This window comes from Capra hircus, chromosome 20 (assembly GCF_001704415.2).
Source record: "Capra hircus breed San Clemente chromosome 20, ASM170441v1, whole genome shotgun sequence".
Taxonomy (NCBI): Eukaryota; Metazoa; Chordata; class Mammalia; order Artiodactyla; family Bovidae; genus Capra; species Capra hircus.
In genome coordinates this window covers 23,852,745-23,870,793 of record NC_030827.1, presented here as the reverse complement: position 1 = coordinate 23,870,793, position 18,049 = coordinate 23,852,745, and the positions used below count along the sequence as shown (strand labels likewise).

The window sequence follows — 18,049 nt, the reverse complement described above, 5'->3', positions numbered from 1 at the left end:
AAAAGTATCAATCTTTCTCTAGAAAAAAATGCATATGTACAATATGTTTTGCATACAGTTCTGGAGCCTAACAAGCTTCTAATGAAACTTAAACTCTAATGCTGATACTAAATGCATCTTGAATCCCTGATAGACTATAAGAGAGTAGTGTAGGTTTTCCAAGCCATTTCTTTAAGTAAAAAAGGCAGCACTGTGCGGTAAACTTGAATTTTTAAAGTCTGATAGATATATTATTCTGCCTCTGCTGAGTGAACTTCATTGAGGACTTGACTTCAGACTCTCAGTGTTCCCATCTGGGAAAGAAAACTATACCTATGTTAGGAGTTGCTATGGAGATTAATATGTGGGAACTGTGTTCCACAGTGCCTGCCATAAAGCATGTTCTTAATATATGGTAATAATTGTTGTGTTGTAATTAGTATATGTGTAAGCATAATATAATAATTCAAAGATGAGACAGCAGAAATAACATATTCTGTCTCGTTAAAATTTTCTTTTTAATTCTTCCTAATTTTCTCTAGTGGATAGAATGTTTCCCAAATAGACTCATAAATACTTCCGTAATGCTTCTGGGGGTAGCATCTCTTGGTTTTAAGTATGTTCCGATGTGGCAAGGTATCTTCATACGTATATTAATTTTTTTTTATAGGAATATCCATTCATTCTTGATGCTTTTCAAAGAGAAGCCATTCAGTGTGTTGATAATAATCAGTCTGTTTTAGTATCTGCACATACATCAGCAGGAAAAACTGTTTGTGCTGAGTGAGTAGCTTTCTTTTTAAATGGGATTTTAGGACTGTTAATATTTGCTGTGTACATTTCGGTGCTCTTGTGTTGGGTGCATAAATGTTTATAAATACTATATCGTCTTGTTGGGCTGGCTCCTTTATCATTATGTAATGTCCTTCTTTGTATGTTGTTACAGTTTTAAAGTTTATTTTGTTTTATGTAAGTGTAGCTACCAAGACTTTCTTTTGGTTTCTGTTTGTATGGAATATCTTTTTCCATTCCTTCACTTTTGAGTCTGTGTCTTACAACTGAAATGAGTCTCCTATACGAAGCATATAGCTGGCTCTTTTTTTTTTTTTTTTTTTAATAGATAAGTATCAACCATTCTGTCTTTTGATTGGAGAATTAGTCCATTTACATTTTATTATTGTTAAGTGTGTATATACTGCCATTTTTCTAATTGTTTTCTGGCTGTTTTGTAGTTTCCCTCTGTTCCTTTTTTCTTCTCTTGCTCTCTTTGTAGTTTTAAAATCGAATCTTAAGATAGTTTTGTTTCTTACCATACTCTTTAAAAGTTTAAATTTTCTCTATTTGGTTTCTGTAAGTAAACTTATACTTTTTATTTCCTTTCTTATTACTCTGGGCTTCATTTGATCTTTTTCTAGTTTTTTAAAGGAAGCAGGTGAGGTCATTGATTTCAGACCTTTCCTTTTCTAATGTAAATATTTAGTGCTATAAATTTCCCATCAATCATGAATATGGGTCATGATTCACTAATGCTGTGTTCATTTTTTCTGTGTTTCATTTCAGGTCTTTTCTAATGCTCTATCTTCAGATTCATTAATCTTTGCTTCTGCATTACCTAATCTGTCCTTAATCCTTTTCAGTGAGACGTGTAGTTTTCTTTGCTAGAAATTCATTTGTATGTGTGTTTAGTGTTTTCCATGTGTCTACTTACTTTCCTCTAGCTTCTTGAACAACAAAATACAGTTTAAAAACTATTTAAATATTCCTTCTTACTATTACTTTCATTTGTGTTATTTCCTGATCTGTTTTAATTAATTGACTTTTCCCTTCATTATAAATCAGTGTTTTCCTGCTGCTTTACATACTGCTCTGATGCGATGTTTGGCTGTTTTTAATTTCATCACTGACTTTTGGCAATTTAATTATGACGTGACTTTACATAATTCTTCTCATATTTCTTATGCTTGAATTTATTTGGCTTCTCAGATTGTGGGTTTGTTTGTTTTCATCAGATTTGGAAAAATTTCAACAATTTTTTTGGTTAAAATAGTACCCCTTTTTAGTACTCAGAGGACCTCACTTAAACTTGTATTAGTTATTTTAAGTTGTCTCAGAGCTCACTGATACTTATTATTTTTTGTTTATTCTCTGTGTTTCATTTTGGACAGCTTTAAGTTTATTCTTGTTTTTCTTTTTCCCGCAATGTCTAATTTAATTTTAATTTTATCCAGTTTATTTCATCTCTGATTTAGATTTTTCATGCTAAAATTTTGGTTTGCATCTTTTAATATTTTTAGTATTTCTTTTAAGCATGCTATTTAATCTTTCTTCAGTTTTCTTGAATATATAGAATACAGTTATACTGTAATGGTAATTTTCTGTGTCCTCATTTACTGATTCTGTTTTCTGTCTCATTTTTGGATGCCTTTTCATTTATTTATTTTTACTCCTTATTTGTTATATTTGCCTTTTTCTATTTTTTAATTCACAAGACATCACCTTCTTGGGTGATGACTATTTTTGCATTTCTATTAATATTCTTGAGCTTTGTTGTGGGATACAGTTACTTGGAGAAAAATGTAGTTCTTCCAAGGCTTTTATGATTTTAGGCAGGACTAGAGAAGCATTTTGGAGAAGGCAATGGCACCCCACTCCAGTACTCTTGCCTGGAAAATCCCATGGACAGAGGAGCCTGGTAGGCTGCAGTCCATGGGATCGCTAAGAGTTAGACACGACTGAGGGACTTCACTTTCACTTTTCACTTGGATGCATTGAAGAAGGAAATGGCAACCCACTCCAGTGTTCTTGCCAGGAGAATCCCAGGGACGGGGGAGCCTGGTGGGCTGCAGTCTAAGGGGTCGCACAGAGTCGGACACGACTGAAGCGACATAGCAGCAGCAGCAGCAGAGAAACATTTAACTTAAGGCTACTTTTCTGCATTTTTAATATATTTCTTGATATTCTAGCCAGCATCTTGTGAATTATGAATTTTTCTACCATGACTAGTGGGAACCTGTGTTACTCCCAGCTCTGAAGATTGTATCATTTTTTTAGTTCTACTCCATTTGGTTGTTTTTTCCCATTGCTTCAAGTTGTTTCCTAACACTTACTCACTGATTATTACTTACTTGAAGACACCAGAATGTTCAGCAGATGCTCAGAGCTTTCCCTTTGTCTACCTCTTTCCTCTCTGGTTATTTTGAGCTGCAGTGTAGCTGCCATGGCGTCTCCAGACTCCTACTGTCTGCTTAACTTCCGAAAACCTTCAAGGTTCATCTCCTGGAACTGTGACTTGGAAACTCTGTGGACAGTAATCTGAGATTATGTCATTTACTTCCCTCTTCTCAGGAATTACTCTGTGATTATTCAGTATCTGAAATCATTGTTTCACATATTTTATCCTATTTTGCCGTTGATACAGGTGGGTAGGTAAACCCAGTCCTTGTTACTCCATGCTGAAAATAAGTAGATATTTTCTCTATTATTTTTAATACATGGTCTCTATTACTATAGTAGTTACCTTACCTAATGTGTAAAATAAATACACATATATTGTTTGTGTTTTAAATTTTTTGATAGGTATTATGTTTTCTTCTAAAATGTATGTAAAGACCATTGTTCTAGGGTCTTGCTACTCAGAGTGTGGTCCTAGACCAGATGCATGCATATCACCTACTAGCTAAATTAGGCAAAAATCTCACACCCCACCCTAGAACTACTGAATCATAATCTCCATGTTAACAAGATCAAGTTTCAGAGGAACTGGGCTGTTCTGAAAGTGGGTTCTGCTCTTAAATGTGGATGGGATTTTGCAGTCTGTTGCAGATAGACTTCTGTGGTTTAACTTGTTTTTCCTTACTGTGTGCAGCTGTCTCCAATATCTAGTTCATGAATGTCTTCACCATGGCAGAAAGAAACCACACACCCATTAATCAGTCATTCCCCATTCCCTTAGCTCCAGTTTCTTTCAGCCATCAGTCTGCTTTCTGTTTGTATGAATTTACCTTTTCTGGGTGTTTTATTTAAATAGAATCATATGATATATGGCTTTTCTTATGTTTTATTTCACTAAGGATGATGATTTTAAGATTCATCTGTGTTGTGGTAAACATCAGACTTGAGTTCCTTTTTATGGCCAATATTTTGTGACTGATTGATTATATAGTATGATATACCACATTTTGTTTATCCATTCATCAGTTGATGTATGAGTGTTTCCAATTTTTTGGCTATTATGAATGATGCTTTTGGAAATGTTTATGTACAAGTGTTTGTTTTAACACATATTTTTCCTTATCTTCAGTATATACTTAGGAATGGAATTAAACTTCGTCATGGTTAATTCTGTGTTTAACTTTTTGAGGGATCACCAAACTGTTTTCCATAGCAGCTGCAACGCTTTATTTTCCCATAGTTATATGAGGGTTTCAGTTTCTCCATGTCTTTGCCAACACTTGTTACTACCTTTTTAAAAAAATTGATTATGTAGTAAACTTATTTTATGATTGTTTTAAATAAAAACTTTTTAAATGTGGATTTTCAGTGTAATATAGGTTAGTCAGAATAATACAAAACATTCTGCAAGGTGAACTCGTTAGGTTTCTGAAGAGAATTCCAGAAAGGAAAAAGCACAATAATGTTACTTATTTCTAGACAAGATTAATGTTCTGTGGGTATTGGTAGTGATATAATCCTATATAATGTTCATTATTCTAATTTCCAATATGTGAAGTTTATTTTTAAATAATTTTTCTTTGTTTCATTGAGATAAAACTGATACATAGCACTGTATAAGTTCAGAGATTGCAGCATAATGATCTGACTTGCATGCATCCTGAAGTGATTATAAGAAATGATGGCTTGGTAAACATCCATCATTTTGTATAGATACACAACTAAGTAGAAAAATTTTTTCTTGTGATGAGAAAATAACTCATTTAACTTTTTAATATAACTCTTAGCAGTGTTAACTATGTTTATCATATTGTGCATTACATCTCTACTACTTAGAAATGGAAGTTTCTACCTTTTGACCATCTTCATCCCATTTCCCCCCCTGCCCCTACATCTGGTAACCACGGATCTGATCTCTTTTTCTGTAAATTCGTTTGTTTTGAAGTATAATTGACCTGCAACGCTGTGTTATTTCCTGTTACACAACATAGTGCTTTGATATTCCTGTACATTTCAAAATGGTCACCATGGTAAGTCTGTTTACGCTATGTCACCGTAAAAAGATACATAATTATTAGACTAGATACCCACACTATATCTTTCATACCTATGACTCATTTATTTTATAGCTGCAAGTTTATACCTCTTAAGGTCCCTCACCTATTTCTTTCTTCCCCTCAATACCCTCCCCTCTGGTGATTACCTGTTGGTTTTCTGTATCTATAACTATTTCTGTTTTCTTATGTTCGTTCATTTATTTTTTATATTCCACATATAAGTAAAACAATATAATATTTGTCTTTCTCTGACTTATTTCACTTAGCACAATGCTTTCTAAGGCCATCTGTGGTGTTACAAATGGCAAGATTTCATTCTTTTTTATGACTTAATATTCCATGCATACACATATACCACATCCATTCATCTGTTGATGACACTTGGGTTACTTTTGTATTTTGACAATTGTAATTGATGCTGTGGTGAACATAGGGGCATGCATATTTTTTCTTATCAGTGTTTTTGTTTTCTTTGGATAAATACCCAGGAGTGGAATTGCTGGATCATATGATAGTTTTATTTTTAATATTTTGAGTAATCTCCATACTGTTTTCCATGATGACTGCACCAGTATACATTCCTACCAGCAGTACACGAGGGTTCCCTTTTCTCCACATCCTTACCAGCACTTGTTATTTCTTGCCTTTTTGATAATAGTCATTCTGTCAGTTGTGAGTGTGATATATTGTGGTTTTGATTTGTATTTCCTTAATGACTAATGATACTGAGCATTTTTTAGTATGCTTATTGGCCTTCTGTATGTCTTTGGGGGAATATCTGCTTAAGTCTTTTTTTATTTGTTCATTAATTGTTTGCCTTGTTCAATTGTGATAGTTGTTTTGTTTTCTGATACTAGTTCTTTGTCAGACATATGATTTGCAAACATTTTCTCTTTTTCTCTGAGTCATCCTTTTACTTTCTTAAGCGTATTCTTTGAGGGACAGATGTCTATAATTTGACCAAGTGCAATTTGTCTGTTTTCTTTTCATGTTATTTTAAAGAAAGCATTGCCTAATCCAAGACCACAAAGATTTATGCCTATATTTTCTTCTAAGAATTTTATAATTTTAGCTATTAGTTCTTTGATCCTTTTTGAGGTTTTACATTTCTGTATAATTTATAAGGTAAAGGTTCAACTTCATTTTTTTTGCATGTGGCTATCCAATTGCCTCAGAACCATTTGTTGAAAGACTATTTTCTCCCCTCAATCTTGGCACCTTTTCAGAAGTCAGTTTGTGTTCACAGGTTAACTCTTAATAATTTATAATATATTTTATTTCTTCATCATGGAGAAATTACAGCTTTCCTGTTGAGCAGCTGAATTAAGTGTTCTTAACAGCGATTGCATGAAGAGTGAAGAAGATCATAAAGGAAAAAAACATGAAAATTGCACCAATCACCCTGTTCAGCAGTGCCTTTCCCTTGGCATAGTGGTGGATATTTTTCATGAGTTTTGGAATATCGTCCTTCAGATAGTCAGAGCCTGAGTACTGTATATTAGTCTTTTCAGACCTTGGCTGAGGTATAACTCAAACGTTTTCTTTTTGTAGGGGAGTTAGAGGAGTGAAGCTCTGGATCTTAGATTATCATTGAAATGGTATCAGCCAGTTGCAGAGTAGTCTTAATCTGTTTGTTATGGTCCAGTATTACCCTAGTTCTATCCAGTGGAATAGGACTAATTTTTTTTATTGTCCACTCCTTTTTAGGAGGTACTGAAGTCAGAAGCTTGTTTCCTTCTAAGGCACAAATTATAGGTTTCACTATTTTTAGTTCAGTTATTTTATCTCACTTTGAGAAGTGTACAGGTATATAGTAGTTGGTGCATTATCCATTTGAAGCCAACATATATAGATGTTAGAATTCTAGGCATTCGTGTAACTTTGCTTTCGTTTTTGCTACTAAAGCAGAGAGATTTTCAGTATAGAAAATTTTCCAGTGTATGTTAAAACTTGCTTTCGTACTCTTGGGTTCAGTTTAGTCCAGTCGCTCAGTCGTGTCTTACTCTCTGCAACCTCATGGACTGCAGAATGCCAGGCTTCCCTGTCCATCACCAGCTCCTGAAAGGATGCTCAAACTCATGTCCATTGAGTCGGCGATGCTATCCAACCACTTCATCCTCTGTTGTCCCCTTCTCCATCCACCTTCAGTCCTTCCCAGCATCAGGGTCTTTTCCAGTGAGTCAGTTCTTCACATCAGATGGCCAAAGTATTGGGAGTTTTGGCCTCAGCATTAGTCCTTCCAGTGAATATTTGAGACTGATTTCCTTTAGGACGGACTGGTTGAATCTCTTTGCAGTTCAAGGGACTCTCAAGAGTCTTCTCCAATGCCACAGTTCAGAAGCATCAATTCAGCTTTCTTTAGAGTCCCAATTCTCACATCCATACATGACTACTGGAAAAACCATGGCTTTGACTAGACAGACCTTTGTTGGCAAAGTAATGTCTCTGCTTTTTAATATGCTGTCTAGGTTGGTCATAGTTTTTCTTGCAAGGAGCAAGTGTCTTTTAATTTCATGGGTGCAGTCACCATCTGCAGTGATTTTGGAGCCCAAGAAAGTAAAGTCTGTCACTATTTCCATTGTTTCCCCATCTGTTAGCCATGAAGTGATGGGATTGGATGTCTTGATCTTAGTTTTCTGAATGTTGAGCTTTAAGCCAACTTTTTCACTCTACTCTTTCACTTTCATGAAGAGGCTCTTTAGTTCCTCTTCACTTTTTGCCATAAGGGTGGTGTCATCTGCATATCTGAGGTTATTGATATTTCTCCCGGCAATCTTGATTCCAGCTAGTGCTTCATCCAGCCCGGTGTTTCGCATGATGTACTCTGCATATAAGTTAAATAAGCAGGGTGACAATATTCAGCCTTGTTGTACTCCTTTCCCAATTTGGAACCAGTCTGTTCCATGTCCAATTCTAACTGTTGCTTCTTGACCTGCATACAGATTTCTCAGGAGGCAGATAAGGTGGTCTGGTATTCCCATCTCTTGAAGAATTTTCCACAGTTTGTTGTGATCCACACAGTCAGAGGCTTACTCTGAGTTAGGAGACTGTAAAGAGATTTTAAGAAATTCACTAGGGTTATAGACACTTTTGAAAGCTCTTGAGTGCTGTTGTGGAAAACAGTCTAATAGTTGTTCAAAAAGATACTTTTAGAATTACTGTACAACTCAGCAGTTCCACTCCTAGGTGTATTATGCCAAAGAATTGAAAACAAATACACAGATGCTTATACATGAAGGTTCACGGCAGTACTGTTCACAATAATGAAAAGGTAGAAACAACCCAAAAGTCCATCAGTGGATGATAGATAAATAAATCTGGTGTATCTTTACAATGAAATACCACTCAGCCATAGCAGCAGTGAAATACTGATACATGCCACAGTGTGGGTGAACCTCAGAAACATTATTCTGAGTAAAAGAAGCCAGACTCAGTAGGTCACATATTATTTGATTCCGTTTGTGTAGAATATTTCAGGTAAATTCTTAGAGAGAGAGCAGATTGGTGGAGGCCAGGGAATATTTAGACGAGGGGAGCAGAAAGTAGCTGCTTAATGGATGTGGGGTTTTTGGAGGGATGAGAATAATGTTAAGAGTCAGATAAAGGTGGTAGTTGCACAGCATAGTGAATGTGCTAAAATCCACTCAGTTGTGCACTTTAAAACAGTTTTATGTTTTATGAATTTTGCCTCAATAAAAACCTCCAATGAAGTGTATATTTTATGATTTCAGCAAGTGGTTCATGGATCTCAGATAAAGATTTCCCCTAGGAATTCAAGAACTTAAGGTAAACTCCAATGTTAGCTGATAACTATAACAAGTACGACATTTCATTTATAAATCTGGTGCTAGAGTAATATATTGGTACCAGGTTGTTTACCTAGGTAATTGAGTAGCTTTCCTGACCCTGTTTATTTTTTATTCTATGTAAAGCTTTTTTACAAAGTGTTAGCTTTATTATTATATAATTTAAATATTATGAGATCCACCCATTTAAAGTATATAGTTCACTGAGTTTAATAAATTTGTACAGCTGTGCAGCCCTCAGCAGTTTAGGCTGCTGTCCATAATTTGCCTCCAGCTCCAACGCTGGCACTGATCCGCTTTGCCTAAATAGTTTTGCCTTTTCTAGAAGTTTCATATAAATGAAATCATGTAATATGGAGTCTTTTGTGTCTTTTTCTGTTTAAAATAACACTTAGAGGTTCATTCATACTGCATATATCATTAGTTCATTTCTTTTTATTGATAAGTTGTATTTTATGATAAGATGACATTTTGTTTATTCAGTTGATAGAAATTTGAATTGTTTTGCATTTTTGACTATTCTAAGTAATTCTGATATGAACATTCATACACAGGTCTTTATGTAGACACATTTTTATTTCTCTTGGGTAGATAGATACTTAGTAATGTAATTGTTGGATTTGATGGCAAATATATATTTAATGATTTGGTAAATGACCAGACTGTTTTCCAAAGTGGCTGCACCATTTCGTATTCCTATCGTAATGGATAAGGACTCTTATGTTTCTCTTATGTCCTGTTTCTTTTATGTCCTAGCCACCTGTTGGCATAATCTTTTTTGATTATACCTATTTTAGTGTGGATATCTAATGATGTTCCATAGTGGTTTTGAATTTCTTTGATGACTAATAAAATGTTAAGAATCATTTCATTTGCTTATCACCCATTTGTATATCTTAAATGAAATATCTATTTCAGTCTTTGCTGATTTTTAAAATTGAATTGGTTGTCTTATTGCATCATAAATAATTCTTTAAATCATCTTAATGGTATCATTTGTAGCACAAAAGATCTTAAAGTTGGTGTTAGCTTCTCATGTATTTTCTTTTATGGATTGATCATGCTTTTGATATCAATACTTAAGACATTTATGCCTATCCCAATATCACAAATAATATCCCTTTTATTTTCTTTTTGAAGTTTATAGTATTAGCCATTCCACTTAGAGCTATGATTTCCTTTGAATTAATTTTTATGTATGATGTGAGGTAAAGGTGGGGTTTAAATTAACCTTCTTTGTATGTGGATAATTGCTCCAGTTGAAAAAATGATGATTTTCCCACTGAATATTCTTTGAATTGAATTGACTGTTGAATTCCTAGTGAACTGACCATAAATGTATAGGTTTGGCTTTGGACTTGCTGTTGTGTTTATCTCTATGTCTATCCTTATACCAGTCCATGCTATCTTGATTACCATAGCTTTAAAGTATGCATAAAATTTAGGTAATTAGAGTCCTCTAACTTTATTCTTTTTTATAATTGTTTGGGCTCTTCTAGATCCTTTTTGTTCCTCAATAAAAATTTAAGATTAGTGTGTTAATTTCTACCCAAAAAGACTAGTTGCATTTTTATGCGGATTGTGTTGTATAGATTAATTTGGGGAGAATTTTCATTTTAACATTATTATAGACTCTTCCAGTCCATTAGCATGATATATTTATTATTCACATCTTCTTTAATTTCTCTCAGCAATATTTTGTAGTTTGTGTACAGATTTTACACATCTTCCTCTTTTTTAACATTTTTTTCTTAAATCTCTTAAGTATTTTATTGCTTGCAAATGACATTCTTCCTTAAGTTCATATTTGGGTTGCTAATAGCTTGGGAAGTACAGTTTATTTTTTATGTTAATATTTTATCTTGTCACTTTATTAATAAACTGGCTTACTAACAAGTTATAGTAACTTTGCATATTCCATAAAATTTTCTATGTAGTTGGTCATATTGTCTGTGAATAAAGACAGTTTTTACTGCTTCTTGCTGATGTTTTATCCCATCTGTTTCATTTTCTTATTGCATTGGCAAAATCCAGTACAGTGTTGAATAGTAGTAGTGACAGTGGATATCCTTGGATGTTCCTGATCCTAAATGAATGACATTCAGTGTTTCACCATGAAGTGTAATTTAACTAGCTTTTTCCTAGGTTCCTTTTATCAGGTTGAGTAAGTTCCTTTCTGTTCTTAATTGGGAACAAATGAAAGAATTTTAAAAACACCCATTTGAATGGCTGTTATAAAAAAGACAAGAGATGATGAGTGTTAGCAAGTATGTGAAGAACAGGAAACCCTTGTGCAATTTTATGGGAATATAAACTGGTACAGTTACTGTGGAAAATAGGGTGGTGATTTCTCAAAAAATTAAAAATAGAATATAATTCAGCAATCCCACTTCTGGGTATGTATCTAAAGGAAATGAAGCCAGTATCTTGAAGAAATGTCTGCATTCCCATTATTCATGGTTTCTGTCTGTCTACATGCGCACACACACACACACACACAGAGTCAATCACAATGGAATATTATTTAGCAATCAAAAAAGGAAATCCTGCTGTTTGTGATAGCATGAATGGACATTATTTGAGAGCATTATGTTAAGTCAGATAAGTTAGAGAAAGAGAAACACTGTGATCTCAGATGTGGAATCTAAAAAAGTTGAATTTTATGAAAAGAGTTGAATGGTAGTTTCCAGGGGCTGAGATGGGCAGCGTGGGGAAAGTGGGAAGATAGTGGTGAAACGAAACAAACTTCTAGGTGTAAGATGAGTAGTTCTGAGTGTCTAACATAGAGCATGGTGATTACAGTTAACAATACTGTATTGTATACTTGAAAGTTCCTAAGAGGGTGGATCTTAAATGCTCTCACCAGAAAAAAAACAAAAGGTAATTAATGAGGTGATAAGGATGTAAATTAAGCTTATTGTGGTAATCATTTCACAATATATATGTGTATCAAATTTTACAGTATATAGTTTAAACTTACATAATGTTATGTATCATTAAATCTTAATAAAACTGGGGGAAATAAGTGTATCAAGGATTAAAAAAGAAGCATTGTATTTTATCAAATCCTTTTTCCATCTGTAGAGGCAAGGATATGCTGTTTGCTTTTTATTCTTTTAAAGTGGTACATTACAATTTTTCTATTGTTAAACCATCCTTGTATTTCTGGAATAAACCTAGATGTTTATGGCAGTTGATCATTTTATATAATGTTGCCAGTTTCAGTTTACTCATATTTTGTTCTGGAATTTCTTTGAATCTTCATGAGAGATTTGGATATGTAGTTTTCTTTTTTTTTTTTTTTAACCAAGATCTTCGTCTAGTTCTTTTTTTTTTTTTTTCATCTGAAATTCATATTTATCAGGGCATGGTGTATTTTTAAAAATTATTTATTTTAATTGGAGGCTAATTACTTTACAGTATTGTAGTGGTTTTTCCATACATTGACGTGAATCAGCCATGGGTGTACATATGTCTCCCATCTTGAACCCCGCCTCCCACCTCCTTCCCAGTCCCATCCCTCAGGGTCATACATCGACTGGCGGTCTGTTTCACATATGGTAATATACATGTTTCAAAGCTATTCTCTCAAATCACATCCCACCCTCCCCTTCTCCCACAGAGTTCAAAAGTCTGTTCTTTACATCTGTGTCTCTTTTGCTGTCTCGCATGTAGGGTCATCATTGCCATCTTTCTAAATTCCATATATATGCATTAATTTACTGTATTGGTGTTTTTCTTTCTGACTTACTTCACTTCAGTTTCATCTACCTCAATAGAACTGATTCAAATGCATTCTTTTAAATAGCTGAGTCTAGTTTTGATATCATGTTAATACTGACCTCATAATATAAGTTGAGAAGTGACCCTCCTGGTGTGTTTTCTCTAAGAGTTTGTGTAGGTTTGGTATTTTCTCTTTAAATGTTTGACAGAACTTGTTAATGAAGTCATCTGAACTACCTAGGCTTTTCTTTATGGGACAGTAAAAGTGAAAGTCGTTTAATCATGTCCGACTCTTTGCAATCCCATGGACGGTCGCCTGTCATGCTCCTCTGTCCGTAGAATTCTCCAGGCCAGTATGCTGGAGTGATTAGCCATTCCCTTCTCCAGGGGATCTTCCTGACTCAGGGATCAAACCCAGGTCTCCAACATTGCAGGCGAATTCCTTACTGTCTGAGTCACCAAGGAAGCCCAAGAATGCTGGAGTAGGTATCCTGTCCCTTCTCCAGCAGATCTTCCTGACCCACAACTCAAACCAGGGTTTCCTGCATTGCAGGCGGATTCTTTACTAGCTGAGCTACCAGGGAAGCCTTTCTTTATGGGAAGATTTTTTAATTGCAAGCTCAGTTTACTTTCTTCTTGAGTCAGTTTTGGTAATCTGTGTCTTTCAAGGAATTTCTTGAGGTGGAATTAGATTGATTTTAGATTATTCTTCCTATCTAATATTCATGTTTAAAACTTTAATTTTCCCTCTTAGTACTGCTTTATATATATCCCGTAAATTTTGAGTTTTATTTTCAATTTAATTTATTCTTTAGTTTCTCTTTATTTCCTCTTTACCTTTCAAGTGTTTGTTGGTTTTCCATACATCTTTCTATTTTGGGGTTTCTAATTCAACTTCGTTGTGGTTGAAAAAGATACTTTATAATTTCAGTAATTTGATTTAATGATTGATGTGGTTGTATTTATATTTGCCTTTTGTGTTTTAGTAATGTTTCATGTTTTTATAGTTTTCTGTTTAACAAATATTTTTTAGTGTGCCATTTTAATTCCTTTCTTATTTTTTTTTAACCTTTGAATTACATGTTTAGTGATTATTCTCACAGCCACAGTCTCTGTAAAATATTGATAGTCTTATTCTTTCATGTGCTATTTTTGCTACCTATATATTTCAGCTATATATGCTGTGTGTATGTGTGCTCAGTCACTCAGTCATGTCCAGCTCACAACCCCATGGACTGTAGCCCAGTTTTTAAAAATACTAATTGAATAAAAGAGAAGTGTGTAAAGTCTTACATTTACCCACATATTTATTATTTTAAGCTCTATTCTTTTCTCTGGATTCTGTTTAAAGAATTTTTTAAGACTATTTCTTGTATGGTTGATGTTTTAGCAGTGAATTCCCTCCATTTTTATTTGAATATGTCTTTGTTTTGCTTTTATTTTTGAAAGGATAATGCCACTGAATATATAGTTCTTGATTGACAGTTTTTTTCCTTTGAATATTGGATAGTCATTCTACTGACATTGTTTGATTCTACTCCATTTTTTCCCATCAGAAGTAAGCCTTAATTATGGTGGTGGTCTCTTGTATGTTTTGAGTTGTTTTTCTTTTGTTGCTTTGAAGACTTTCTTTTTCTCTTTGTCAGTCAGCAGTTTGTTTCTAGATGTGATTCCGAAGTTTTTCCTGCTTGGGTTCATTGTGTTCGTTGGACCTATAGATTAATATTTTTTAAAAAAACAAGTTTAGAAGTTTTTTTATTGTTATTATTTTTTTAAATGTTTGTTTTGTCTCTTTCTCAGTTTGGTACCCCTGTTGAAAAACACGGGGCTTCCCAGGTGGCGCTAGTGGTAAAGACTCTGCCTGACAGTGCAGGAGACACAGAGACGTGGGTTCGACCCCTGGGTTGGGATGATCCCCTGGAATAGGAAATGACAGCCCACTCAAGTATTTTTGCCTGGAAAATTCCATGGGCAGAGGATGCTGGCAGGCTACAGTCCATGGGGCCAGAAAGAGTCAGACTCGACTGAGGGCACACATAAACGTACATTGGAACACTTGAGGTTGTCCCACTAATCTTTGAATGTCTGTCTGTTTTTCTTCTGTTTCTTTCTTTAGTTTTGATAATTTCTATTGATTTATCTTCATATTTACAATACTTTCTTCTGCCTTCTCATATCTGTTCTTGAGCCGTCTAGTGGATTTTTGATTTCATTCTTGTACATTATTTTACTTTTCATCTGTAAAGTTTTCATTTGGTTTTGTTGTTATAGTTTCAGTTCTCTATTGAGATTGCCCCTTTGAATCACTGTCCTATGTCCTTTAATTCTTAGAATATGGTTTCCTTACATTTTTTGGACATGTCTTTTACAGCTTCTTTGAAGTCTTTGTTTGCTAAGTCCAACATCTGGGCCCACTCAGTTTCTCATGACTGCTTCTTTTCCTTAAATGTTGATCACATTTTCCTGTTTCTTTTTATGTCTTATCGTTTTTTACAGCATCTGTATATTCTTTTCTCTTTGATATATATTTCTTATTATTCATATTTTACCATGTTTGGACAACTTTTGATTTTTTAATTATTTCACTCTTTGGGGGCATGACTGGGATGAACATTGTTTTTATTTCCAGAAATCGGTCATAAGCCTATTGTTGGTAGGAACTGTATCTTAAATAAGGAAGATATACCACAGTGCTAAGTTTAGTCCTGATTTAATGGTGTGTATTTAAATATTTAACTCAATTGAATTTGCTTTGAAAAAGAAAAACTATCTTGTAGTGCGTTAATCTTTATGAAAGAACTATTGGAACTTGCTATAATGTCCAGTCAAGGACAGAGTTGATAACTAATGCAAGTGCAAAGTGAATATATATGATTAACTTATTTGTGAAACTCAAAAACAATTCATTTTCCAATGTTTATTAAGTATTTATAGTCTTTATGTAAAAACTGACAGGCAGAGGCTCTGTAAACTTTTAGAGGTCCATTTACAGAGCCAAAGGTATTTTGCTTCTGAGAAATAGGGTAGCTATTAGTAATTCATTGATATTAGTAATTAAGTTACATTAACTCTGAGACACCAGAGTGTAAAATGTTTTTGTTCATTTAGACCACTGTTCTTCAGATTTGTCATGATTATTATTATAGTTTGTTGAAAGTGAATAAAATAAGACATTAATATTTTACAAAGTCTTTAGATAATAAGGAAAAATTTGGACACAATTTATATATTAATATAATAAAATCACATACTTCTAAAGAGTTTTTTGTAAACAGTTTATTCTTCCTTATTTTCACATTTTTAGATATGCCATTGCATTGGCACTAAGGGAAAAACAACGTGTAATATTTACTAGCCCAATTAAGGCCCTGAGTAACCAGAAATACCGTGAAATGTATGAAGAATTTCAAGATGTTGGTCTGATGACTGGAGATGTTACTATTAATCCTACAGCATCCTGTCTTGTTATGACCACAGAGGTAATTTATATGATGTCTCATCTAATTTTTTCTTTTTAACTTAATTAATGTGATTCATCAGTTAAAACAGCTAATGTTTTATTACTTGCTCTATACAGATAAAAGGGCAATACTTTTTGAGTAGATTTACTTGGACGGGGTAGTAGAGTTTATCTTAAATTGTTTCAATTTAGTTGTAAATTTCCATTGTTTCTGTCATCATATAATAAAGTTGCATAAAGTATTTTTAAAGGATATTGTCAGTGACATGATAATAGTTTGATGGTTTTATATAGTTTCAATGATTGGAGTACGTACCTTTGAATAAGTTGTGACACCTTCTTTATGATTTTTTTTTTCTTTTGCATCTGAGTGTTGATACAAACAGATAAATAACTTTTTAAAAAATGCCCAGTTATGTTTAGCTTCTTCCCATAATCACAGTTAAGTTTTGCATGTACTTGTAGCATCTTATATTTTGGACACTTAGCTGTCTTTATTAAGTACTTTTCTACATGCTTGAATTATATCCTTGCATTCTACAAAGACATATTATACTAGAGAGCATAAATTAGCTTCTGGTTTTAGAGTCAGCCGAAAGCATTGCTCACATTCATCTTGATCCCCAAAGGAAGTTTATTTTCCATTCTCAAAACTTTCTTCCATCCATAGAAAAATTTCTTTAACTCAGAAATCTGAAGAACAGTTGCTAGGAAGTATTCATGTTGTTAAGATGAGGTAGAAAAAATTGGTAGCAGTATGAGATTCGTTGTGTTAGATAGAAGATGATTTTAAGTTACTTTCATTTCCTAGCAGGTGTAGGTCTTGAGTGAAGTGTTTTACATATAAGGAAATAGCTTCATATTCAAGGTATATGGAAATGGAGTTGATAATAATTCTCTCCATGGATTATATATGATTACTAACTTGAGAAATAATTTATTTTGGATTTAGCAAAGGAGTATTATATACTTAAGACATGTAACTCTCTAAAATTATTTTAATGTTTCTATTAAAAAAGAATATACAAAATTTCTTGTTAGGAGAGTTTTTGGTATGTCAGAATCCTGCTAAATCTTCTACTTCTTCTTTAGATTTTGAGAAGTATGCTGTACAGAGGTTCTGAAGTTATGCGAGAAGTTGCTTGGGTCATATTTGATGAAATTCATTACATGAGAGATTCAGGTATATTTTGTAGTGTTACTGAGATGTGTGCCATGTTATTTAAGAATGAAATTAGGAATTTTGAACAAGTTGTCTTACTTTCTTGTGGGTAGAGTTGTAGTAAGCTAAATTGTGGATAACATGATATAGTTTTTATGGTTGGACCTCATTCAGTTACAGCTTCTTGAATAGTAACAACTTCTGGGTGAGAAAATGCAACTTCAGATTTTAAAATGAAATTAAAATTAGTTTGCTTTTAATAGAGAGTTCTCTAATATATCTAATATTAAAGAATTTCCCAAACTGCTGGCCTACAGAGTTAACTTTCTTGATTTTTATCAATTTATTTTAGTTTTTTTAAAAAACTAAGACATGCATGTTTATGATTTTAAAAATGAGAATTATGAGATAAAAATGAACAACAACAACAAAAGTCTCTTTACGTGAACTACTGCACTACTATAATGGAAAAGTAAGTGTATGTAGGATTTAGGTAGAACGTGGCAGAAATTAACATATTTAAAAGTTAAATGTTTAATATGTACACACTTGAAGCTTAGTTTTTATTTGGCTAAAGCACTGAGTTAACCTGTATTTATAGGAAAAATAATACAATTTAAGAAATCATTTACCCTTTGTAAACATTTTACTCTTATAAAATTCAAAAGATTAAATTATAAACAGTTATTTT

General features: G+C 33.4%; 1 protein-coding gene across 1 annotated transcript in view; it reads left to right on the top strand.

Moving 5' to 3' along the window:
* Positions 1–18,049, top strand: part of SKIV2L2 (Ski2 like RNA helicase 2) — a 92,473-nt gene that overhangs the window by 11,546 nt on the left and 62,878 nt on the right. Inside the window, exons 5-7 of the mRNA XM_005694702.3 lie at positions 650–762; positions 16,041–16,215; positions 17,289–17,379. Of these exons, the coding sequence (XP_005694759.2) occupies positions 650–762; positions 16,041–16,215; positions 17,289–17,379 (379 nt within the window). The remainder of the gene's footprint in view (positions 1–649; positions 763–16,040; positions 16,216–17,288; positions 17,380–18,049) is intronic.